This window comes from Bubalus kerabau, chromosome 13 (assembly GCF_029407905.1).
Source record: "Bubalus kerabau isolate K-KA32 ecotype Philippines breed swamp buffalo chromosome 13, PCC_UOA_SB_1v2, whole genome shotgun sequence".
Taxonomy (NCBI): Eukaryota; Metazoa; Chordata; class Mammalia; order Artiodactyla; family Bovidae; genus Bubalus; species Bubalus kerabau.
Window position 1 is genome coordinate 78,657,233 of NC_073636.1, and position 26,786 is coordinate 78,684,018.

The 26,786-nt window shown below is 44.6% G+C and overlaps 1 protein-coding gene across 4 annotated transcripts in view; it reads left to right on the forward strand.

The window, feature by feature from the left end:
- The first annotated feature begins 2,855 nt into the window (after positions 1-2,855).
- Positions 2,856-26,786, forward strand: part of SLC9A8 (solute carrier family 9 member A8) — a 71,995-nt gene continuing 48,064 nt past the window's right edge. For 3 of the 4 annotated variants that reach the window (XM_055545280.1, XM_055545279.1, XM_055545281.1), the window contains exons 1-3: positions 2,856-3,010; positions 4,923-5,101; positions 11,467-11,547. In XM_055545280.1, coding sequence (XP_055401255.1) covers positions 2,997-3,010; positions 4,923-5,101; positions 11,467-11,547 — 274 coding nt within the window. In that variant the 5' untranslated portion in view covers positions 2,856-2,996. The other variant, XM_055545282.1, reaches the window with a different exon arrangement.

The window sequence follows — 26,786 nt, forward strand, 5'->3', positions numbered from 1 at the left end:
CTGGATGCCATCACTAACTCGATGGACATGAGTTTGGGTAAACTCGGGGAGTTGGTGATGGACAGGGAGGCCTGGTGTGTTACGATTCATGGGGTCACAAAGAATTGGACACAACTGAGCAACTGAACTGAACTGAATCTTAATGATGTTGAACATGCACTTTTTGGTCATCCTTATGTTTTCTTTTGGCCATCTTTATGTCCTGAATATTCATTAGAAGGACTGATGCTGAAGCTCCAATGCTTTGGCCACCTGATGCAAAGAACCGACTCTTTGGAAAAGACCCTTATGCTGGGAAAGACTGAAGCAAGAAAAGGGGGCGACAGAGGATGAGATGGTTGGATGGCATCACTGACTTAATGGACATGAGTTTGAGCAAACTCTGGGAGATGGTGAAGGACAAGGGAGCCTGGCATGCTGCAGTCCGTTGGGTTGCAGAGTCAGACACAACAAATAGACTGAACAACAACAATGTCTCTTTTAGAACTTCTGCCCATTCTTTGATTTGGTTATGTGTTTTGCTTTTTTTTATTTTAAGCTGCATAACCATTTGTATATTTTGGAGATTAATCCCTGGTTGGTTGCTTCATTTGCAAATATTTTCTCCTATTCTGAGAATGAAATTAGAACACTCTCTAATGCCATACACAAAAATAAACTCAAAATGGATTATTTGTTCATTTTTAAATTAAATTACTTTTGGCTACGCCAATACATGTGGCATCTTAGTTCCCTGACCAGGAATCAAACTCGCCCCCTGCATTGGAAGTGCAGAGTCATAACCACTGGAGCATCAGGGAAGTCTGAGGGTCATTTTTCTCTCTAGTAGCTTCTTTATGCCAGGTACTATTCTAGGCACTAGAAATAAAAAAGAACAAAACTTCGGCATTCAGAAGTTTATGTTCTCATGGAGAGAACAATAAATGAACATATAAGTAAAACATATAATATGTTCAGGGTTATGGAGGAAAAGAAGGCAGTAAAGGGAAGAGCACTTGGATTTTAGACAGGTCAGTCAGGGAAGGCATATTGGACAAGAAAAGGGTAAACAGAAAGTGGGAAAAGTGGGTGTCAAGGAGCAACCGAGGAGGTGAGTATTCTTTTTTAAAAGGTTTTATTGATTTGGCTGCACCAGGTCTCAGTTGCAGCATGTGGGATGCAGTTCTCTCACCAGGGCTGGAACCCCAGCCGCCTGCATTGAGAGCCCAGAGCCTTAGCCACTGGGCCACCAGGGAAGTCCCAGGGCTGAGGATTCTTGGCCAAGGGCTTGGCCAGTGCAGAGGTAGAAGTGATCCTGGTGTGTTTCAGGTGCCCCCAAGGAAGTCACTGTGACCACAGTGGAGAGTGTGAGTAGGAGGGGAGGGGATTGACCTCACAAGGCAGAGGGGCGGGGTTGAGTCCTGGAGCTTCTCCATCTTTTTTTCCCTCTGATTGAGACTGGAAGCCAGGGTACCTTTTAAGCAGGGGAGTGACTGAAGTTTAAAAGGTTCACTGGGACCTCTGTTGTGTGTGTTTAGTCCCTCTGCTCTGGGAAAAGCTTAAGGAAGAACAGCCAGATAAAGGGTTTAAATAGCTATCACAGCTGCTGAGCTACGATGGTTGCCACCAGGAAGGAAGGTAGCTGCAGAGCTGGCATCAAAGCCAAAGGCCTCACAAAAGGGTACCAGCTCTCTGGGTGGGGGCCTTCCTACCCCTCCAACTTCACTTTGTTCTTTCCTGTTTCCCCAACCCCACAGATCACTGCTAACTGTGGTTTCCCAAGGACTAAAGAACAGAAAAAAAACAAACAAAACAACCAAGGCGGGCCTTGGAAATAAACTTTATTCTCCTTTCATTCTGCCTGGTGTCTGGAAATTCTTTTCCAACCCACACAGACCACAACACTAACCATGTGCCTTCATGCTCAGTCCTGTCTGACCCTTTGCGACCCTCATGGACTGTAGCTCACCAGACTCCTCTGTCCATGGGATTCTCCGGGCAAGAATATTACCCTTTCTTCCTCCAGGTGATATTCCCCACCCAGTGATCAAACCGGTGTCTCTTGTGTCTCCTGCATTGGCAGGCGGATTCTTTATCACTGGGCCACCTGGAACCACGTATAGGCGTCTTATTATTTGTTGAGACAATGAACGAATGAATGAAGGATTCATTCTTAGATCATCATCCTCTATTTTAAAGACAGGAATACAGTCAGAACTCAATAAATGTTTACAGATAGAATATTGCTGCTGCTGCTGCTGTTAAGTTGCTTCAGTCGTGTCCGACTCTGTGCGACCCCATAGAGGGCAGCCCACCAGGCTTCCCCGTCCCTGGGATTCTCCAGGCAAGAACACTGGAGTAGCTTGCCATTTCCTTCTCCAATGCATGAAAGTGAAAAGTGAAGATGAAGTCGCTCAGTCTTGTCAGATTCTTAGCGACCCCATGGACTGCAGCCTTCCAGGCTCCTCCGTCCATGGGATTTTCCAGGCAAGAGTACTGGAGTGGGGTGCCATTGCCTTCTCCGAATACTGCACAATTCTGCAAAACCCAGGTGGCTTAGTCCTCTTTCGGGCTGGGGAAAACAGAGACTGGGGGAGTATACCCCTGGGGTCCCTCCGCTCAGCTTACTCTAGAAGCTTCCGTCCCACTTTAACTATGGTCAATTCCTGGACGTCGGGAGGAAAGCGCGTGCTTTCAGGATGAGTCACAGTCACCTCACAGGAGTTTCCCCAAAACGTCCCAACCCTGTGGAAGGGAACAGCCGGAACTTCGCAGGGCCAGAGGGGCCAAAAGAAGTGCGGCCACAGATCCTGAAAGTTCCCCGGGGTCCTCCCACGCGCATCCTCCCACCCTCCGGCCATAGAGACGAAGGGACAGAAATGCCGGCCTCGTGCAGCCGAGACTCCGCCCCCCTGCCGGTCGGCCCGCCCGCGCCTCCAGCGGAAGCCGGAAGCAAAAGCGGGCCCTGCTAGCCCCGCGCTCGGTGGTCTCGGAGGCTCCGCGGGATTGCGGAGAAGATGGCGGAAGAGGAGTGAGTGGGCTTGTTTCTGGGCGGCTGAGGCGGCAGGGCTGGGCCCCGTCGGGTGACAGCGAGCCCTTCAGGCCGCCCTCCGGCCCCAGAAGGCGGAGCTCCTCGCGCTGGTTGGCCGGGACTGACCATGCTGGCGCCTGCGAGCAGGGGGAGGGGCGGGCCTGGGCGGCGCGGCCCCCTTGAGGTTGGACCCTCTGGCTAGGTATCGGCCGTTCGTCGTAGATCTCGGAATCTGCCTTGCGGAAACCGCAGCCTAGATTTCACTTTCCCATTTTTCGTTCATCTGCTGATTACGCAGCGCTCCGCCGCCTCCAGAATGTACCCCCCCCCCCTTACGTAGCCAGTCCCCTCCTCCGTTGTAACGATCATGTTTTCTTGTTTCCTTCAATGAAATCCATTTATTCATTAAACTGGTGGCCGTCTACTGTCGATCAGGCCCTGGTCACATGGTAGAGATGGAGACCGACCAGGAGTCCCTCTCAAGGAGCTTTCATTCTAGTTTAAAGAGAAGACCATAAATAGACAAGATGATTTCAGTGCTCTGAAGGAAGCCGAATGGTACTGGGGTGGAGGAGGCTTCTCAGGAACAGGTGACGTGCCAGATGAAACCTTAGAGACCAAAAGGAGGAATAGGAGAGGGAAGACAGGTGCCACAAAGAGCTTAGTGTCTTTTGAGGGACAGAAAACAGGGAAGGCTGGAGTGTAGAAAGCAGGGTAGCTGGCTGTATAAGATAAAGGGAGTGAGGTGTCTCCGAACTTCAGTTGCATCTGGGGAAGGACTACTCTTTTAGTCTTTTCTGCATACCTGCCCTGCACAGTTTGTTGCATGTTATAGATGCCCATCTTTGTGGAAGGAGTGTATAAAAATTAAGAAGGAACCAAGCCAACAGTTGAAATTTGACTCCCTCGCCTGACAACTTTTCTGTATGTCTTTTAGCCTAGTGGTCATTTCATTTAGTTAGCTTACTTACCAAACATCTTGGCTGTCACAGACACTAAACTGGGCCTCAGCAGCACAAAGCAAAAGAGGTGGTATGGCTCAGTGATTTCAAATTTGGATTCAAATCTGGCTTGATTCTGCCACTGACTTACTGAGATACTGGCCAAATTAAGCCAACAGGCATAACAAAAGGCTCTCTGAGCCTGTTGTTCACAGGTAAAAAAGAGAAAGTAGCAGTGTCCACCCCAGGCTTGTTAATGCCTGTTAAATGCAAGTTTGTATGTTACCTGGTCCCCAGAATGAGGCTGTACTCAAAAAACATCAGTTGTTACAATCACAGCTGCGATGGTTATTACGTCAATATCACACTGGTTTACAATCCCAACACAAAGTGAGGAGATAGCTGTGAGGAACACAGTGGGGGGGTGGGGTGGAGTGGGAGTGTTACAGAGGGGATTACTTTTGGGCCACTGAACTGAGGTTCTTGTGAAGTAGGGTAGGGCATTCAGACTTAATCAACAATTGAGTAAAATCAGTGGCTTCTTTGACTTGCACATTTGATCTAAGGAAAAGAATGTAAGCTGGAGAAGTAAAGGCACTTAGTAAATGATGTTTGATCTTGGAATGTGATGAGACTCCAGTTTGCCTCCCTTTGTGCTGTGCTTAGTCCTTAAATCCCCCATTAAGTGCCAAAGAGCAGGCAGCATTTGGTTCTACACTGGCCCTGACTCCCCCTTGTCCCTGACCTCTAAGTGGTTGTGTTCAGTGCACCTGAGGCCACCCGTACCCTCATGCAGCAGCAGGCAGGAATTTTCCTAACCAGCTTCTCTCCAAGGCTTGCCTCTTGGTTGCGGGCCTTGTGAATGCCATAGAGCTCTATGCCAGAGTTCTCTTTCTGGTTTGTGTATGTGTTGATAACTCAGGGCCCTGTTTCCTTTGTCTAATTCTGCTGCTTTTTATGCTCTCCAACAGGTTCCCCAACACGACTCATGAAGGTTTCAATGTCACCCTTCACACCACCCTGGTGGTCACTACGAAACTGGTGCTCCCAACCCCTGCCAAGCCCATCCTCCCGGTGCAGACAGGGGAGCAAGCTCAGCAGGAAGAGCAGTCGAGCGGCATGACCATTTTCTTCAGCCTCCTCGTCCTAGGTGAATGCAGGTCCTCAGCGAATGTTCTCGGAAACACCATCCCCTGGCATTTTGAGCGTCTGTGTGCGCTGTCTGTATGGTCAACCCCGGGTCAGCTACTGTTGACTTTGTCAAGTCTGCCTGTCATTTGACGTTCAATTCATACACAGAGGGTCACTGATCAGTTCATGATGCCATAACTGTTTAATCGCATAGTCCTATTTCTTTATAAAATCATTGAGCTTAGTCATTCTGAAGAACATCTTTATCGTAGATGTCCTTTGAAACAAAGACTTCAAGAATTCTTGATCTGGAAAGAGCCTTGAGCATCTTCTAGTTCAGTGTATTTCAGATTCTGCTCATGAGTCTCTGTGTGTGTCTGTGTGACACCGTGAGTGGGGGTCGGGGGTCACACGGCAGAGCATCTGACTTTCTGACCAGAGCCGCGTTTTGTCTCTTGTGTCCGTTCGGCTTCCGTGTAAACTTTCACTTAGTTAAGAGTTTTTCTGTGAGTGAAAGAGCACACCCCCTTGTGTTAGCACACTGTTTCTTTAACCTCTGTTGTTCCTGTGAACTGTGGTCATGGCTTTCACCATGTCTGTTTAGCACCTGTGCCGCTCTTTGCTTGCGTGATATTTTTCTTCAAAGAGATTCACTCTCTCAGGCTTAAGATCTCATTTTATTCAACCTCCTTATTTCACAGGTGAAGAAATTTAGGCCCATAGAGTTTAAATTAATTGACAGATCTGTTTTAAGGAAGACTAGAGGCTAATATTGGAGAAGCAATGGCACCCCACCCCAGTACTCTTGCCTGGAAAATCCCATGGACGGAGGAGCCTGGTAGACTGCAGTCCATGGGGTCTGTAAGAGTCGGACACGACTGTGTAACTTTCAAGTAGACAACTTGAGCGACTTCACTTTCACTTTTCACTTTCATGCATTGGAGAAGGAAATGGCAACCCACTCCAGTGTTCTTGCCAGGAGAATCCCAAGGACGGGGGAACCTGGTGGGCTGCCATCTCTGGGGTTGCACAGAGTCGGACACGACTGAAGCGACTTAGCAGCAGCAGCAGCAGCAGCAGAGGCTAATATTGGAGAAGGCAATGGCACCCCACCCCAGTACTCTTGCCTGGAAAATCCCATGGACGGAGGAGCCTGGTGGGCTGCAGTCCATGGGGTCGCTAAGAGTCAGACACGACTGAGCGACTTCACTTTCACTTTTCACTTTCATGCATTGGAGAAGGAAATGGCAACCCACTCCAGTGTTCTTGCCTGGAGAATCCCAGGGACAGAGGAGCCTGGTGGGCTGCTGTCTATGGGGTCGCACAGAGTCGGACACGACTGAAGCGACTTAGCAGAAGCAGCAGCAGCAGAGGCTAATATTCAGGTTGCCAGACATCGGTCAGGAAGTTTAGATAAGAGGCAATTTCTTAGCTGCCTCGCAGACACTGTGGACAGTAGACAAGTGTCTTAGACCAGAAAACCCAGTTAAAACTGCACAACCACTTTGGATCAGCTAAGAAAGAAATAACTTTGAATAGGATTCTCCAAACTTGTTTGTAAAGTGAAGTTGGCACGTTTACATTTTATGCTCCTCTTTAATTATATTGTCATATTTTTAATTAGATCTTTTCAGAAGAACGGAAGGTACAAAAAATATAAGAGTGCAGAGTATTTCTCTGATGGCTATTAGGATTGTTTTTGGTTTATTTTTTTGCAGAAAAGTGTAACTTCTTTCACATTTATATTTAGACTATTAAGTAATTTTACTAAGTAATTTTATTTCATTTAAAATCTCAGAACTCATCCTTGTCTTTTATAGGTTTTTAAAAACTTTTATTTTTTGCCATGCAGCCTGGTTTGTGGGATCTGAATTCCTGACCAAGGATCAAGCCCAAGCCCTTGGCATCACTGCAGAGTCTTCTCCACTGGGTCGCCAGGGAATTCCCATCTAGTTTTAAAAAAGCTTTTTCCCAAAAAAGTACACAAACCACAAGTGTCCAGTGTCCGTTTAGATTGGATATGCCCAAGTAATTTTTACTCTGTCAATGTAATTCTACTTCTCAGGGATTACTTCAACAATCAAGGACTCTTGTTTTCTTTTTCTCCCCTTTTGTTATAGTACTTGAATACTAAGAAGAAAAGCAGTTGTTTTCTTGACCAAGAAGTCTTTAGTACCGGATCCTTAATCCTGAAGTATTGTTAGACTGTTTACACTGTGGTCAGCGTGATATGTTAGGGGATATAAAAGGCAAGCCTTGGGAAAAAACTTCTGTTTTGTTATCACCTTTTTCACAGGAGGGTGAGAAATAAGACTTTCAAAGTGACTTTCAGGGTGTGGAGCATCTCGGATTAGCTTGTGCCAGTGATCACAAAACAGGTTTCTATGATGTGCTTTTTTTTTTTTTTTTAATGTCAAATATTTTATTTATTTTATATATTAAAACTCTTGAAATGATTAAAACAATTTGCTAAAGTTTTTTTTTTTTTTTTTTTACACATATTATAGTATTGGAATCATAGGGCTTTTTTTTTTTTAAAAAACTGGTGGCTGATCTTTATTTTTTTTTTTATTTTTTTTTATAGTTGGCTATTTTATTTTATTTTATTTTTAATTTTATTTTTAAACTTTACATAATTGTATTAGTTTTGCCAAATATCAAAATGAATCCGCCACAGGTATACATGTGTTCCCCATCCTGAACCCTCCTCCCTCCTTTTTAATCCAGATAAAGTGCTGCCCAGTGTTTGTACATCTTTGAGGCCAAAAAGGGCTAAGCTGTATTTAGCAATGCTGCATACTTCTCTTGGATTGTCTTCTCTACAAACCCGTCATAAGCCTCTGACATTGGTCAGAGGGTTTCTGTTTCCCCTAATCAGTTGATGATTTGGTATCTTCAGTTTGCACGCGTAGGTTAGCATATGTTAGCGGAAGGGAATGCTTTCTATGTAAATTTGAAGGGAGGTTTCCCCTCTCTTCTTCTATATCAACAAATTATTACGTATCTTGTATATTTATTCCTGATTAGATATCCACACAATGTAAATCTGATAAGGAAAACAATGTCTATTAATAGATAACTTGCCAGATCACTTAATACATAGACTAGTGAATTGAGGGAAATAGTCCATAAGTTATTCTAGACTTCAGGAGTTCCTAACCTGTAACAGATTTACCACTTTTGTTTACTATTTTAGTCAAGTCAAATGAGATTGTGACTTTTGTGTGCAAAGGATGCCAAAATTCGAATTTTGACTTCAAGAAGTTTGAGGTCAGTTGACCTACACTTTCCTTTGCTGGTCTTTGACTCCACAGTGACAGTGGTGAGTCCCTATTACTGATTTACACTCTCAACATCATTTGACACATTTTATGGGCCACAAAGTGTAATGGAGTTGTTAAAATTGACATCGTATGTTTCAATGTAGTAAAACTTCAGGCATGAAAAATTGGAAATACATCAACTTGTGGTGCTCATACCATCCATATCACACAGAAGGTTTTGTCCCTCCTTGCTCTGTATTTTCTCAGGTGTACTTGAAAATGTGTGCTCGGATGTGTATGTATACATATGTACATTCATAAGCACATAGGCAGCGATAGGCACATACTGTCTGGAGTTTGTTTTAATGTAAGAAGGGTGCTATAGCTCGGCTTTTCCTCTCACAGAATAGCTTGGAGATCTTTCCATGTTAGTGCTTTTTGCATATACCTTTTTTTTTTTTTTTAAGACAAAAATCTGTGTGTGTGGTAAAATAGACATAAAATTTACCATTTTGAAGTGTATAATTTAGTGGCATTTATTACATTCACAGTAATGTAATTTGAACCTGGGCACCCATCACCATGATCTAGTTCTAGAACATTTTCATCACCCCTAAAGGAAACCCAGTTCCTGTTAAAAGCAGCCACTCCCCGTTCTCCCTCCCCACAGTCTCTGGTAAACACTGTTCTGCTGTCTCTAGGAATTTGCCTGCTGAGGGTGTTTCATACAAATGGGACCATGCAGTCTGTGGCCTTTTATGTCTGGCTTCTTTCACTTGGCATAATGTCTTCAGGGTCCATCCGTGTTGTGGCATGTGTCAGAATCCCCTTCCTTTCCGTTACTGAATAATAGTCCGCATGTTTATCCATTCATCAGCTGATGGGCATTGGGATTGTTTCCACCTTTTGGCTATTGTGAATAGTGCTGCTGTGAACATTTTTGTCCAAGTTTGTATGTGGACATATAAAAACCCATTTCTCTTGGATATATGTACTTAGGAATGGAATTGCTGGGTTAAGCGGTTACTCTATGGGGAGCTTTCTCAGAAACTGCTGAACTTGCCACCGTCGCTGCCCAGTTGTACATTCCCCCCAGCAGTGCACACAGGCTCCAGTTGCTCTCCATCCTTGTTACATCCTAAAGGCTGTGAAGTTGTGTCTCATTGTGGTTTTGATTTGCATTTTTCTAATGATTGAGGAGGATGAGTACCTTTTCGTGTGCTTATTGGCCATTTGCATATCTTCTTTAGAGAAATGTTGAAAATGTCATTTGCCCATTTTAAAAAAGTGTGTTGTCTTTTTGTTGTTGAGTCGTAAGAGTTCTTTATATACTGTGGACACAAGACCCTTATCAGACATATGACCAACAAATATTTTCTGTCATTCTGTGGGTTGTCTTTGCAGATCTCCTCTTTGTCTCTGAAGACCATTCTGCGGCATTGCTCGTCCTTACATGCAGCTCTCTCTGTTGATGGACAGCTCTTCTTTTGCTCTTGTTTTGGGTGGGGGTGCTGCCCTGGGTCTTAGTTGCTGCCTGCTGCAGGACCTCAGTTCCCCGACCAGGGATGGAACCCGTGCCCCCTGCACTGTGTGTGCAGAATCTCAATCATTGGACCACCAAGGGAGTCCCTCTTTTCCTCTTTAGCTTCAGATAGTTATATGATTTACAAGCAGAAGCTTTTAAATTTTGTCATCCAGATTGGTGCAAAGAAAGAGCAGCAACTGATTCCACTCCTTAGATCTATATATTTCTGTCTACTTATGTGCTCGTGTGTCTACATTTTTATACAATAGGCATTCTCATTGGTTCCATGTTGAGCTTATGCATTGGAACTTTTTTCTTGCTCTTAGTATTTAATGTAGGACTTTTCTAACTAGGCTAAATATTTATAATAAAATAACACCACAGATTGATAGTTTAAAGCACAGAATGAAAGGAGGACAAAATTTCCATATTTACAACCGTTTCCTTTCTCTGGCCACCTGGTGCTTTTTGGTGGGACTAAAGATAATCTAATTTGTCAACGTGGGCTCTGAGGGTGGCCCATTCACAGTCATGCAGACTGTTTGAACATTTCCTTTTACAAAAAAAGGCAACTCATTTATTTTTAATACTATAATACTCTGATGAGATGGCATACCACCCAGGTGCCTAGTAAAAGAAAAAAGACATGCACAGTAACACTTGGGCCTTGAAATTACATTCAGGAGTTATTTATGTGAAAGTGTACTTTTTTCGGTCTGAAATACCTATTCCTTTTAAACAGTTTTACATCTTTTTGGTTCTTTTCTTTCATGACAGCACCCCTGTGAGGAAAGTCAGACATTATTCTCATTTTCCTGGTTGAGGATGAAGGCCGCCAGGAAGGGGTGGTGGGTGCCAAGGATTAAGGGGACAGGGTTGGAATCGAGCTCGGGCCGGTGGCACCCAGCCGTGGTGTGACCTCGCTCAGCCTCAGCTTTCTTGTCTTTAATCAAAGGAGGCAGAGGTGATGCCAGCTCATTCAGAGGGGGTGTTGATGGTCAGCTGAGAGAGCACTTGGGAAGTGCTCAGGGCTGCCCCTGGCTTGTAGAAGCCTCAGTACCCAGCTGGGAAGCAGGCACCCCATCTCTAGGTCTCTATGTTCTTATCACCAGATTAGGATTAACTTTTTCCTGTTTGTAAAACACCCTGACTTCCTTCTGTGTTGAAAGAGAACAGATCACACGGCTGCAAAATACTTGCTTGTCAACATATATTCTGATGCAGCTGTCTTTGCATAAAAGTGATTGAGTTCATTGACTTCTTCCTCACTGTTGAGGATCATTTCTCAGAATAAGGGAAATTTGAGTAATTTTAAATGGTTGTATGAGATTTAACCACTCAGAAGAAAGATAGGTGTCTGTGGCTCTTGCAACAACTGGAAGGCAGCAGCTAGTTCAAGCATGTAAAGAAATAATGTAAAATGTAATGAACTACCTCCAGATTCAGAAATAAGAAATTGAAAAGACAGCTGAAGTTTACTGTGTTGCTGCCAATTGTCCATTTCCCTGGCGGCCTCCTAGAAATAACTGCTTCCTTGGGCTTGGTGTTTCCATTCAATGCTGGGTTGTTTTAACAGTGTCTTATTTTTTCCCACAGCTATCTGCATCATATTGGTGCATTTACTGATCCGATACAGATTGCATTTCTTGCCAGAGAGCGTTGCTGTGGTCTCATTAGGTAAGTGCTTAATGGCGATCCTATACTTAAAGCAGTAACAGTACCATTTTTTGAGTGCCTCCCAAGTGCTCCTAAGCACGCGAGATATGGTGTACACCCGACCTCATTTCATCTTCTCTGCCAGCTGCCATGAGGGTGTTATGATCCTATTTTACGGATGAGTACACCGGGGGTTCAGAGAGTGGTGATGACCTCCTGAAAGTCACATGGAAGCCCCAGTGTGTGCTTAAGAGCCCTTTCTACTTCTGGAACCAGGGCACAGCCAAGGCTCTCATCAGTTTAGTATATTGTGGTTACTTTATTTCTAGTTTCCAGTAGCCTGCTGCTGATATCTGTGTCTTATCACCACTGCTTTGTAAGTTAATTTTGTGTATATATTTCTACATGACAGGCTTCCCAGTTGGCACAGTGGTAAAGAATCTGCCTGCCAGTGCAGCAGACGCAAGAGACACGGGTTCAATCCCTGGATTGGGAAGATCCCCTGGAGTAGGAAATGGCAACACACTCTAGTATTCTTGCCTGGGAAATTCCATGGACAGAGGATCCTGGTGGGTTACAGGCCATGGGCTCACAAAGAGGTGGACACGACTGAGCATCTGAATACACATACACGCACAGTTGTATGTGCTTTATAAGTTTTCTTTGCCTTGTAGATCTGGTTTAGTGTATTTAGAAATTCTTTCCCGATGCAGCATAGGTTTAGGTTAGGTTTGGAAATAAACATTCACGCTGTTCACTCTAAGGCCCACTGCTAGGCTGCGCTGTCACTCCACTGAGGCGAGTAACTGACACTTAATTCATAGAATCACTGAATTTTACAGCCAGAAGATATTCTCACTTTAAGGTTTAACGTTAGTCAGATCTAAAGTCGTCAGAGGGCATTCCCTTCTACCTCACTTACATTTCCCTCTTTTGTTTCCTGTGGCAATTTATTGAAAGGTAATTAGCCTCAATTTAGAGTGTGTGAATCAGTGTAATAACAGTTGAGCTCACATGTGAGTTCATTGAAGTGTTTAAGAAGGAAGAAGCAGCGGCCTCACTCTTCAGTGAGTGTTAAAGTCAAGATGTGGGTGGGGGTGCTTACAGGGTAGTAAATAGGGTTCACTAAGGTTGGCTAAAGGTTAGTAGGCAGCTTACTATGTTGCCGTTACTTTCATTAATTTCCACTTGCCTACTGATGATACTTAATATTGCCTTATCACCTTTAGTGTTCTGTAAGCTAATTTTCCTTGCCTTAGATCTGGTTTAGAATCCACCTGCAATGCGGGAGACCTGGGTTCAATCGCTGGGTTGGGAAGATCCCCTGGAGGAGGGCATGGTGACCCACTCCAGTGTTCTTACCTAGAGAATCCCCATGGACAGAGGAGCCTGGCAGGCTACAGCCCATGGAGTTGCAACGAGTTGGACAGGACTGACCGACTAAGCATAGCACAGCACAGCTTAGCTTTAGAAATGAATGATCAAGGACTCCCTGATTAAAGTGGTTAAAGATTTTACCTTCCAGTGCAAGGGATGCGAGTTTGTTCCCTTCAGGGAGCTGAGGAGCCCACATGCCTTGAGGCCGAAAAACCAAAACAAAACAGAAGCAATATTGTAACAAATTCAATAAAGACTTTAAAAATGGCCCACATCAAGAATATCTTTAAATAAAAGGAATGATCAGACTCTGTCCATTCTTCCCCCACCAGCACTCCCACAACTCTGGTTCAGCCCTTCCTTGTCTTCCCTGGACTTCATGGTACCTTCAGTGCCAGGCTCTGGGCTGTGAGCTTTCACAGTGTGAAAGCTCACACTTTCATTTAAGCCCCATAGCCCCAGGTGATGTCATATTTTAAGGAAGAGGTACCACTAGAAAGTTTTGATCTTCAGTAAAGAGTTAGAAATAAGTTTTACTCAGAGAGTTCCTGTTCTCTATTGAACAGGCTCTTCATATGCACATCCTGGCAGATTCTACAAGAGCCTTAGAGCTCTAAGAAGACGAAGATCGTTCATTAACATTCCTTTCCTGATATTGGGAATGTTGAAAATAACCTATTTAGCTAATACCTGTTATTCTTGGGCATCCAGTAAAGACTTAAAAAAACCACTCAAGGAAGTTACAGTTTTGTGGGCAGTTTACATAGTTTCTTAAGACTAAGAACCATACTTGCTGTGTATCTGGTATGGTGCTCATGGAAATTAAAGTGGCGGTTTGTATGATTTGGTTTGGAATGTCAGGGTCCTCACTGACTTCTGAATGTTTGAGGGACGGCAGGTCGTTGAGCACCCGGCACTTATAAGATGACTTACAGAGGTGGTGTCAGGTGCCTGGCCTGGGCCATCCCCCTCCGTGGAGACAGAGTCCTCGCCTTGAACCTAGTGTCTCGCCACAGTGCACTTAAGGAAGGGAGGCCCCTCCGAGTCAAGATTGGCCTTTGACATCATGAAAATTGCGTTATCTTTTACCAGTGAGTGTCTGAGAGGGGTGGAGGCAGTGGACAGTGTGAGACCCAGTTCTGGCTAGTGAGATCAAAGGGAAATAGGCTGGGGTGATGAGTTTTGGAAAACTTTTTTCTCTCTGGTAAAAAGAAGTTTCTCCTTCCTTCGATACTGTTGTATGAAGATATGATGTCTGGAGCACTGGCAGCCATCTTGCAGTCATTGTGGCTCAAAGACAAAGCCAGAATGCCAGGCCCTGCAAGGGGACAGATGGAAAACCCAGATTCTCAGCTGCACTGTTTGTTGAATTGATAGCCCTGAAACCACCTGTCTCAGAGCTGCCTGTTACAGGAGATAATACACATCTATTGTTAAGCCATTTCTAGTCAGGTGTTCTTTTACTTGCAGAGGAAAACATCTTAACTGCTACAGAACTCTTTCCATTCTGTGGACAATATCAATTCAAAAGGGTTCAAAGAACACAAATGGGTGGGGTGTGGTTGCACACCCATTGGCTCAGGGCGCGAAAAAACCTACAGGCAGTGCCGGCTTCAGACCTCACTGGAGCAGGTCTCCTGGACTTAGCTTTCTCCATTTCTCAACAGTGCTTCCCTTTGTTTTGGCTTCCCTGTCAGGCTCTCTCCACGTGGCAAGCCTCTCCAGCTTCAGGCTCACTCCCCTTGCAGTGGCAGTCACAGTGGGAGAGGTGCCCTCCTCTCCTCCCAGGTTCCACCAGAAGTTGTAGGATAAACTCACCAAATGGCCACCCAGAACCAGACATGGAGTGGAGTGATGGTGGGTGTCAGCCAAGGCTGTTCGGCCACAGAGTTTATTTCTTCGCTGATGTTACACAAATAACTGTAGCCAGAAGAGCCAGGTCTTAGGAAGGGGTGATGGAAAGTCCATCTTACTTTCAGTACTGATTTTGTAACTCAGGTGATTGGAATGCTAAGAGCACTTTTAGGGACCATGCTGGGGTCCAGAAAATAGTTTTTGTTCTATTAGAGGACATTTGGTTAGAATTTAGAAATGCTGACAAAGCTTTCAAAATAGTCCTGTAATTCATAAAGCTATGTAGATGAGAGGAAAATTTTTTCTCCTACTGGAGCAAAGTGTAACAAAATACTGATATAGCCACCATTTCAAGAATTTCCAATTTTTGTGCCAAAACAGCTGCCAGAGAAAATGAGGTTTTCATTCTCTCAGGGATAAGTTTTCCTAGCCTACTTCTTCTAACCAGAAGTTACTTTTTAGTCCATAGTCATTTAGAGATATTGTTGACCTTTTGTGTCAAGCTTTCATAGTTCCTGAGAAACTGTTGGTATGGACAAGGGCTGTCTGGGAACGTCTCTGGTGGTCCAGTGGTCGACTCCGTGCTCCCAGTGCGAGGGGCCTGGATTCGGTCCCTGGTCAGGGCACTGGATCCCACATGCCACTAGAATTTGCATGGCGCAGCTAAGACCTGGTACAGGCAAGGAAATAAATTTTTAAAATATTAAAGAAGAAAAGAAAGATAAAAGGACTGTCTATACTCTAAACAGCACATTTCTACTCTTCTATTTTATTATATTTTCAAGTGAATCCTGAGACTTTGATTCTTTATAAAAACATAGTATCAGCGTAAAGTTCTGAAGATGTTTCCTTGGCCCTTGTTCACAGCTTTCACATACTTTCTATACTTAGGAAATTCTGTAGTTTGGGCCTTTTTAAGTAAAATTTTTTGGGCACATTTAAATAGCTATACCAAAAAAGAAAAATTCTCTTTTTTTTTGTTTTTTTTGTTTTTTTGACAACCAGCTCCTCTTATCATGCCTCTTTCTTTCCAAACTACTCTTGGAAGTACACATATCCATCAGATGACTTGACTTGGTTTGAGTTGATACCATTTTTTGTGTTCTTTACTTTTTCCTGTTCTTTCCATGTATTAGTGAAGTTCACATATTTATTTTTATTGGCCATATAGTACTGATTCACTGTTTATATATTTGGGACTGAAATTGATAAAGAATGAAAATGCATATCCTGTCCACTGTCCTGATATATATAGCAGAAATGGGAATAGATTTTTTTTCTTAGTCATACTTTACTGTAGAGTGAGGAAAGGCCAGAATGGGGTTAAGAGTGAAAATTTGACTACATGTGCCAGGGTTTAGCCTAAATGCTGCTGCTAGGTCGATTCAGTCATGTCCGACTCTGTGCGACCCCATAGATGGCAGCCCACCGGGCTCGCCTGTCCCTGGGATTCTCCAGGCAAGAACACTGGAGTGGGTTGCCATTTCCTTCAATGCATGAAAGTGAAAAGTGAAAGTGAAGTCGCTCAGTTGTGTCTGACTCTTTACAACCCCATGGACTGCAGCCCACCAGGCTCCTCTGTCTGTGGGATTTTCCAGGCAAGAGTACTGGAGTGGGGTGCCATTGCCTTCTCCGAGCCTAAATACTGCTGACAGACAAATCAAGTTTTAACTTGTAACTGGATTTGATTGAATCATTGAGTAAATAGAAATACACAAATGTGCTTCCTTGTCACAGTCTTCTTAACGTTGTACTTTTAGTTATGTTAACTCCTTGTGTTGATTAAAAGATTGTAATTTTTTAAGAGTAGGTCTCTTTTTGTCTATGGAAGATTTCAGTGGAACTTGAAAAAATATCACTCAGTTCCTGCGTTGTTGACCCTGAGTAAGTCTGAAAATAGCATATACAGTGATTTTAGTTCTAATTTTACTTAAGTTTTTTTTTTTTTTTTTTGGCGGGGGAGGGGAGGATAAACAGTCTTTATTTCACCAGCAAATAAATTCAGGTCATCTCAGGTTTAGTAACCAAACAGATCATAAAAAAACATGTTTGCCCTCAGATTTTTTAAATTGTAAAATTAAAAAAAAAAGGGATTGTAGACATATATATATACACATAGGCCTTAGAAATTTATATAAGTATAAATGTATAAATAGATACCTTTGTGGTCGTTTAGTCACTAAGTCATGTCTAACTGTTTTGAGACCCCATGGAGTATAGCCCGCTAGTCTCCTTTGAGACCCCATGGAGTATAGCCCGCTAGTCTCCTCTGTCCATGGGATTTCCCAGGCAAGAATATTGGAGTGGGTTGCCATTTCCTTTTCCATCTAATTTTACTTAAGTTCTAAAAAAAGGTTTTTTTGTTTTTTTAAAGAAAACTTAAAGCAAGAATCCCGGCTGTAACTGTTAACAGCTTTAATGAGAGTTTGACGGTGATGCAGCTTGAACTGTCCCGTGGGTAAACTCTCCCTGAACCTTGGATACTTTGATTTATATTAGAGAAAGAACAGGCATTCATTTGTTGGCATTAAAGTAGCTGTCTTAGAGGTAGAGGCCAAAACTGGTTGTCAAATTGACAAAATGATCGCATTAGAGTCTCAAGATTGTCCAGGCTGTTGCATTCCAAGAAGAATACTAGCAGAGACTTTTAACCTCCGCATTTCTGGAACGTGGATCAGAGGTGACAGTTTATTCTTGGAACGTCTTGTTGCTCTTTCACTGCCGTTAGCGCAGTGTGATACTTGCCCTTTTGCCTGGACTCTTGCCCCTAGTTTTCTGACCATCTTCTCTTAGCTCAGCATTTTTTCCATCTTAAAGTTACATTTTACACTTAAATCTTTCAGATATGTCAGAATAGTGAAGTAGTCTCAACTTCAGAAGGGAAAGGTTGCTAAAGGATTGCATTCTAAAACTTGCTTTTCTGGGCTGACTTCTAGACATTTCCTCTTTCATCCCATACATGCTCTCAGTGGGTTAGAAAGGAATAACATTCCACTGAAGAAGTAAGCTACCTTTGAATATATACGTGTATAGGGCTTCCCTGGTGGCTCAGTGGTAAAGAATCCACCTGCCAGTGCAGGAGACTTGGGTTCCATCCCTGGTCTGGGAAGAGCCCCCAGAGGCAACTAAGCCCGTGTGCCCCAACTACTGAGCCTGTGCTCTAGAGCCCGGGAGTCATGACTACTGAGCCCAATTGCCACAACTCCTGAAGCCCACGTGCCCTAGAGCCCGTGCCCTGCAACAGGAGGAGCCACCGCAGTGCCAAGCCTGCACACCACAGCTAGAGTAGCCCCCGCTTGTTACAAAGGCAAGCCTAGGCGCAGCGACAAAGACCCAGCACAGCCAGAAACAAAAAAACTGTATCAACAGCACTTCCCCAGAAAACAGACAGACGGCCCTGAGGACCCCAGTCTCCCCTTTCTGCAAGCCTTCTGTCTTTCAGAATACTCTCTTTGGAGTATCTATTTTAGTACAGGTGGCAGCATTAAGGACAGGAATTTCAAAATTAACCTTATTATAGGATAAGTGGTTGTATGATCATAGCTGACAAAATGTGCTGCTGCTGCTGCGTCACTTCAGTCGTGTCCAACTCTGCAACCCCATAAACGGCAGCCCGCCAGGCTCCCCCGTCCCTGGGATTCTCCAGGCAGGAACACTGGAGTGGGTTGCCATTTCTTTCTCCAATGCATGGAAGTGAAAAGTGAAAGTGAAGTTGCTCAGTCGTGTCCGACCCTCAGCGACCCCATGGACTGCAGCCCACCAGGCTCCTCCATCCATGGGATTTTCCAGGCAAGAGTAGTGGAGTGGGGTGCCATTGCCTTCTCCGAAAATGTGCTAACAGTATTTTAAAAAATCATTTGTGGGTAAAAACATATTGCCTCAGTAATTGTATTCTTTTCCACCCGTTTATGTGGTGGCCAGACCTGTCTCCTCATGGTGATCAGCCTCAGTCATCCCTGCCAGTGTAGGAGGTTTCCAGGCCTGCTGGTCTGTTGGCACAAAGAGCCCAAACTGATCAGGCAGTTTCTGCTGTTAACTCTTGCTGTGTGAACCCTGGTAGCCACGTCCCCTTCTTAGGTCCTTTCAAGACACTGAGCCTAAAGTTTCAGGCTAAGGGAAGTAGAAGTCCTCCAAGTAGGAATCTCCACTCCAGAGGGAGTCCCTGAGAGTGGTGTTGGGTGGTGCTCCCGTTGTGTGCTGTACCCACGCTTGCCTGTTGGGTATGTAACCCCACGTAGTGGTTTAAGAAGTACAGTGCATCTTAGAGGAGGGCCCCGTTCCTCACAGACGTTATCTCCAAGCTGGTGCCTCAGGTTCGTCTTCAAGAGGCCGCCTAGCACCCCAGCTGGTAGCTTCCGGATAGGACTGTGTGGCGTCCACGGCCGCAGCCCACGTCTGCACCCCCTTTGTCATGGAGTGAGTCTCTTGGTTTGATGTGTGGTTGTGCAGTACCCCAGTACTTGTGCCTTGTGGACCCACACGAGTTTGGTCTTTAATGTCATCTTAAAGTGGGTTGTTCCTGGGCCCGTCTGGCCTCATAACTCGGTAGATGTGGCATCCCAGCTTGTGAAGGACAGTTCTGGCTGTGTGGGCACTTGATGCCCCATACTCAGGGGCTCTGTCTCTGCCATGGCCCAAGAGCATGCCAGGAGCTGTTGGGGTTCTTTCCCCTTGGGGGTTTTCCGAGGGGTGTATGGTTCTCTTCTGCATGTGGTATGACCTTGCTCCAGAACCCCAGGGATCTATGCTGAGACCCTCCCCTGGGGGCTTGCTGGCCTCCCTTTCTAGCAGATACTTCCAGTCCCTTGGAGTCAGCCAGATGGTATGGCGGAAGCAGCAGAGCTGCTCGAGCTGCGGCTGGTGGTTCTTGTCCTCACTCAAAACCATCAGCCTCTTAAACACCAGTGAATGGGTGGGAGCAGTTTTCTCAAGTGTGGGATGTGTTGCCTCCAAAACCTGGGGGAGGTCTCCCAAGCACTGTGCTTCTTTATTAGAGTAGAAGTTACTGACCTTGTCCTTTACTTGGAGGCAGTGGCTTGGTATGCTCCAGACCACTTGATCCCCGAAAACTTCCCAGATGGGCAGGCCCACAAAACTCTGCATCCTCTGGAGCATCTGTGTCTTACCAAGACATCTCCTTGCCATGTTGTGCTTATCAGGTTAGCATGAGGTCAGTAGTGGACCAGTGTGGTGTCCTGAACACCCGAATGGTCTGTGTCCATGGGGGCTACATTATGACAGGAAGCAGGAGTTAACCTAAGGCCTCATTTGGGGGCATCTGTGTAATCTTGAAGTAGCCTGGGAACTCTGTATTCCAGCAGGGTGGTGGGGCCACTTCTGGAAGATTCTGGAAGGTCCACGGGAACCTGCAGGTTAAAGCTGCTTGTGTGCATCTCCAGGCTCCCCAACCCACACGTCTGAGTCCCACTTCTCCCGTATCGGAGCCCTGCTACGAGAAGGTGTGGGAGGTTTGTCTTCCTGAGTTCACCTTTCTCTGAAGGTCTGCCACTCTTGCGGTTCAGACTTTCCCGGTCTTCAGCTCTGGAGACCGTCCGACTGCAGGACATGAGGGTCGATTTCAGTGCTGCCAAGGCGGCCCTCTGACTCTCACCCTTTGCTTGAGGTTGGTGATTGTTTCAGCCTTTCGTGTTCTCTTTTCAGAGCATCAGTGGCACTCAGCAACAACCGCAGTTCCTCTGTTCTTTTTATCTTTGTTTTTTGGCTGCTCTGCAGCGTGTGGGATCTCAGATCCCCATCCAGGGATGAAACCTGTGCCTCCTGCATTGGAAGTGTAGAGTCTTAACCGCTGGACCACCAGGGAAGTTCCACTGCTTTTCTTACAGTTATTGTTTCAGCCATAACCTCTTTAACACCAGAGATGTTTCGTGAGCCCCTGCCTCCTCCAGCAGCCACGACCTAGTCCACCACAAGTGAAAGTCTCAGCATTGGCCCTGCTACCCTTGGTGAGGGACGAGCAGTGTTCTGCCTCCAGTGTTGGGGCCCTTTGCTGGGCAGCTGTGGAGGGGTCCAACTCCAGAATCCTGTCCTTCAAGTGTGCTTCCCACGACCACCCTACTCCTAGAACTGGTGGTCCCAGGTGGCTCCCTAAACACAGAACCTGAGACGGGCTTGGGGACAGGTGGTGTATTGCGGGGTGCTCTTTAGGAGTAAGTCCATAAGGAGGGAGTCAGCAGGCTAGGGAGGGAGTGTGCCAGACGGTGGGCGTGACCTCAGGGGAGCCCTCGCCTGGCCTTGGCACACGGCTCTGGGGCAAGTCTGCCCGGCAGCCTCTGTCTTTCCTTCAGGCAAAGGGTTGGGACTTCTGTACCCCCATCAGGTGGTCAGTGGCTGTGAGCGGGTGTGGGGCGGGCACAGCTTCCAAGATGAGGTGCCTCGCGGCAGCTAAGGACAATTGTCTGCACAAGGGGACAGCTGTGAGCCCTTAGTAGCCGCACAGCTGGGCCCAGTGCAGGGGACTGGGCTGGCCCCAGGGCCCGGGGTTTACCATGGTAAGCTCTTCACGACATTTAAAATGCCTGGACTCTTGAGCCAGCAACCCCTTTTTCAGGGGTTTTGCCTGTGGATACCCTTACACATGTGAAACGATGTGTTTGCTCAGATGGGAATGTCAGTGAGAGCGAAGCCTGCAAGACACCTGTGTGTCCATTCCAAGGGGCAGATCACTGGATGGCACAGTGGCATACACTGCAGCCACTAAAAACACAAAAAGCCTGAGGAAGCGCTTTATGTGTTGATATGGAATAGTTTCTAAGAGGTAGCAGTAAGTTTAAAAAGTTGATACTGTACTACCATTTAACTTAAAATCTATGTTACATGTGCATGCCTGTGCACGTATATGATTTGATTTGATTTTTAAATTTTGTTTGTTTATTTTTGGCTGTGCTGGGTCTCCGTTGCTGCACAGGCTTTTCTCTCGTTGTGGCGAGTGGGGGCACTGTTCTCTAGTTGCGGTGCTCAGGCTTCTCACTGCCGTGGCTTCTTGTTTCGGAACATGGGCTCCACGGCACACGGGCCTCAGTAGTTGCGGCACGTAGGCCCAGTTGTTGCATCTCCTGGATGCAGAGCACAGGCCCAGTAGGTGTGACGCACAGGCTCAGTTGCTCCATGCGTGTGGGATCTTCCCGGATCAGGGATCAAACCCATGCCTCCTGCATTGGCAGGTGGATTTTTTTTTAACCACTGAGCAACTAGGGAAGCCTTTTGCATGATTTTAAATGTACAGACACTCAGCAGAAATGTATAGTATAACCAAGAAACTGGTAACATAGGTGGCCTCCAAAAAGGAGAAAAGAAGCCAGGATAGGATGGAGACTTAAGTTTTCACTGCAGACTCTCTTGGAGGTTTCAAGTTTTAAAACAAGTCTAGACCTGCTCTTTACTAGCTGGGTGATGCTGGTCCTTGGCTTTTGGTTTCCTTTTCAGGACTGACGATACTAAACAGGGCAAGGCATAGAAATCACATAGTATAATGCCTACGTGCTAAGCAGTCAGTAACTGTTATCTGCTGTTATTAATATTATTATCATTTATATTATTATGGTCTATTACCTTGTAGGGTAATGGTGAGAATGAGCTTAAGTAATATACATTGTATACTGTAGGACAATGCCTAACACCAGTGTATGTGTTTCTTTTTAACACAATGCAAATAAATACATGTGTGTGTGCATATATATACTTCTACTTTTTTGTCGCGAAGAGTCAGACACGACTGAGCGACTGAACTGAACTGTACATATATATACATATATATATTTCTACTTTTTTAAGGGAACTGGGATCATGTCCTACATCCTGTTTTGTAACCTGATTGTTATACTTAATATATTTTAAGCATTTTCCGATAATGCTCATATTCAAGAGCACTCGTGGTTTACAGTGATGATGGTAGACCAGCAGTGCACCCTGGGAGAGAGGGTGGGGGTGTTAGTCTGTGGCAGCAGGGCAGGTGGGCTGCCGTGGTGTGGTCTACCCGCGTCTCAGCCTCAAGAGGTGGTAGAATGCACCCGGGAGCCAGCAGCCCACTGTCACTCGCTGGCCCTGAGCTGTCAGAAAACCTGGGTAAACTCTCTGAGCCTGCCTGCCTGAAGCATTCTTTTGAGGATTAAGAATGACTTAAAGTGGAGACTTCCATGGTGGTCCAGTGGTTAAGACTCCACACTCACTGTGCAAGGCCCTGGGTTCGATCCCTGGCCAGGGAGCTAGATCCTATATGCCACAGCAAAGAACGAAGATCATGCATGCTGCTACAAAGGCCTGGTGCCGCCAAATAATTTTTTTTTTTTTAAAGGATAATTTGAAGCAACAAAACCTGGGAGAAGGGGCCTAACAAATAATTGTGAACTGCTCCTGATCCTTTGAATTAATTCAGTGGTATCCATAATCAGGTGTATGTATGAAGATTCATTGGGGCAAAAGGAGATAATAGAACTTATATTTCTATTTAATTTGAATCTCTTTCACAGTCTCTATTTTTGGTGTTATTTTATTTATTCATTTTTGGCTGCACTGCACAGCTTGTGAGATCTTAGTTCCCCGGACCAGGGATTGAACCTAGGCCCTCGGCAGTGAAAGCGCAGAGTCCTAACCACTGGACTGCCACAGAATTTCCTGTGTTATTTTAGAATACAGTGATGAAGTAGCACTTTTTTAGTAATAATAAAAATCTGTAACTTGGAGGTGCATGCTCAAATTCTTTTTACTGATAGGGATGTTCAAAATTGCAGCTAGAGTGTTATTTCTAGGGTGTCTGGTTGTGCAGTATAAATTAATTTCTTCTGTATACTAGATTGATTTGACCTAACTTTGAACCTCAATCTCAAAAGGTAAAGGAGGAGTTGGCCAATTCGATGCTGCACTGTAGTTAAGTCCTAGGACGCTTCAAAGGATTACTCATGTAATAGTATTAGTAGTAATAACAACATCATACTGTATTTTACAAAGCTTCCAGTTCCTCATAAATAGTAATACAGAAACAAGCTTAGGCAATGGAATAATCACTGATTCTCAGATGTGATTGCTTCATGTGTAATTACAAAAGCATTTATTGTAAGTGTTAAAGTTTGTTATACATTTACAAGGGAAAAAGAAAGTTGAGGTTTTAATAACAGCAACAACAACAACAAAAACACTAGCTTTGAAAATGAAATCTGAAATCCTGGAAAAAGGATCGGTCTCCCTTGTGATCAGGAACAGCTCCTGAGCGCAGAAGGCACTGTAAGTGCAGACTGAAACCTCCCAAGGACAGTCTCTTGCCTGTCGTGTCGGCAGAAGAGGCTGATGATTTTCCAGGGTTGGTGAGGATGCTTTGGTGCAGGGGTTTAAATCCGCATCACCACTTTGGAGGATAGTTTGGCAACAGTTGCAGAGATAAAAGTGCTCATGCCATTCATTGTCTTTGGATCTGCCCTAGGGAAATAAATATCACAAAGAGGCATGTACATGCATGCTCGCTGCAGCTGTTAATGGTAAACAGCTGGAGATAGCCATCATGGGAGGAATGTTAAAAAAAAGTAGTGACTTTCAAAAAATACAGGGGGAGGGATAAATGAGAAGATTGGAATTAACACACACTCCTATAAATAAAGTGAATAGCCAACAAGGACCTGCCATATAGCCTAGGAAACTATACGCAGTATTTTGTAATAACCTGTAAGGGAAAAGAATCTGAAAAACAATATATATGTGTATAACTGAATCACATGCTATACACCTGAAAATAACATGACATTGTATATCAACTCTGCTTCCATAAAATTAAAAAAAATTTAAAGTAGAATTTACATACCATAAATTTTAAAGTGTACAGTTCAGTGCTTTTAAGTATATCCACAGGGTTCTGCAACCTCACTACTATCTTCCTTAATTCCAGAACATTTTTATCCCCTCAAAAAGATACTCTCTGAGGCTTCCCTGATGGCTCAGTGGTGAAGAATCTGCCTGTCAGTGCAGGAAACACGGGCTCAATCCCTGATCTGAAAAGATCCCATATGCCCCAGACCAGCTAAGCCCGTGCCCCACAGCTGTTGAGCCTGCGCTCTGGAGCTCGGGAGACACAACTGCTGAGCCCCTGCTCCACAGCAGGGGAAGCCACTGCCATGAGAGGCCCGCGCAGCGCGACTAGAGAAAAAGCCCACACAGCAGCAAAGACCCAACACAGCCAAAAAGAAATATATTTATTAAAAAAAAATACTCCCTACACATTAGCAGTCACTCCTCATTTTCCCCTTCCCTTGTCCCCTGGCAACCACTAACCTCCCTCCTATCTCTAGATTTGTCTATTCTAGACATTTCATATGAATTGGAACCATGGGAATTACAGTTATTAGAATCTGGCTTTTGCAGGGTGGGGAAGGGGTAATCATTTTATGAGATGTAATTCACCATACAAGTTACTCATCTTAAATGTAACCTGTATTTAAATGTAACCTTTAAACCCTGTAAAAGTTCAGGGATTTAGCATAATATATTCACAGAGTTGTGTAACCATTACAGCAATTTTAGAACATTTCTTCATCCCCAAAAGAAATCCCATACCCTTTAGCTGTCATCCCTAATACTGTCCAGGAAAACATTTCTGTCTCTGTAGATTTGCCTGTTCTGAATATTTCATATAAGTGGATCATGAAAGATGTCTTTTGTGTCTGGCTTCTTTTACTTCACATGTTTTCAAGAATCATCCGCATTGCAGCATGTATCAGTGGTTTATTCCTCTGTATCACCAGGTGACATTCCATTGTGTGGATATACCGCATCTTGTGTATCCACGCATCAGTTGGTGGGCGTTTGGGTTGGTCCCCCCTTTGGGCTAAGAATGCCGTGATAAACATCCAAGTTTTCTGTTCTCTAGGATGGAATTGCTGGGTCATGTGGGAACTTTCACTATTTGAGGAATTGCCAAACTTTTCTGTAGCAACTGTGCCATTTTTACATGCCCACCATCAATATATCAATGTTACGTGTTCCAATTTCTCTACATCCTTGCCGACACTTGTTATTTTTCCATTTTTTAAACAATAATGGCCATCCTAGTCGGTATGAACTGACGAATCACTGTGGTTTTCATTTGCGTCTCCCTAATGACTAACGATGTGAGGCGTCTTTCCTTGTGCTTATTGGCCATTTCTGTACCTTCTTTGGAGAAGTGTCTGTTCAGCCTCTGGCATGTTTATGCTATGCTGTAGAGCTGTTAAAAAGGAATGAGGCAGATCTGTGTGTAGTAACCCCTGATCCTAACACTTAGCAAAATAGCAAATAATAGAAAGATACAGTACATTTTATATAAATACTCACAGGTGTGCCTTGTGTGTACATATACACATACACTGTAGAACTGTGTGGTTAATATAAATATGTAAGAGGGTGGAGAAAGGGTCTGCTGGAATATTCCCCAGACTTACCAAGACGGTTGGTTACCTTGGAACCGGAGACAGAGAGCTAGACGGGGTGGGATTTCATCAAGAGACTTTTTCCTTATTTATAACGTTTTACAACGGATTCATAAACTATCTGGTTAATAAAAAAATTTGTATGAAAAGTCCTTAAAATATACACACAATTTAAAAATATAAGAAAAAGGAAGCAACTGGGGAACTTTGAGAAAGACTAGAATAAGTGCTTTCATACCACATGGCAAGTGAGCGTCTGATTGGAAGTGGAGGTGATAGTTGCTCGGTCGTGTCCGACTCTTTGTGACCCCGTGGACTGTAGCCCGCCAGGCTCCTCTGTCCAGGATTCTCCAGGCAGAAACACTGGAGTGGGTTGCCGTTCCCTCCTCCAGGGGATCTTCCTGACCCAGGGACTGAACCCAGGTCTCCTATATCACAGGCAGATTCTTTCCTGTCTGAGCCACCAGGGAAGCCCATAGGAATGTATGATTACTGTCCTGAAAATATCATTGATCATTATTCCCTTTATAGCTCAAATCTATCAGATTTTATCTTAGTCCATTTGATCAAAAGTTTTATTGTTGTTTTATTAATATATAACAATGTACAAATAGTACAGAG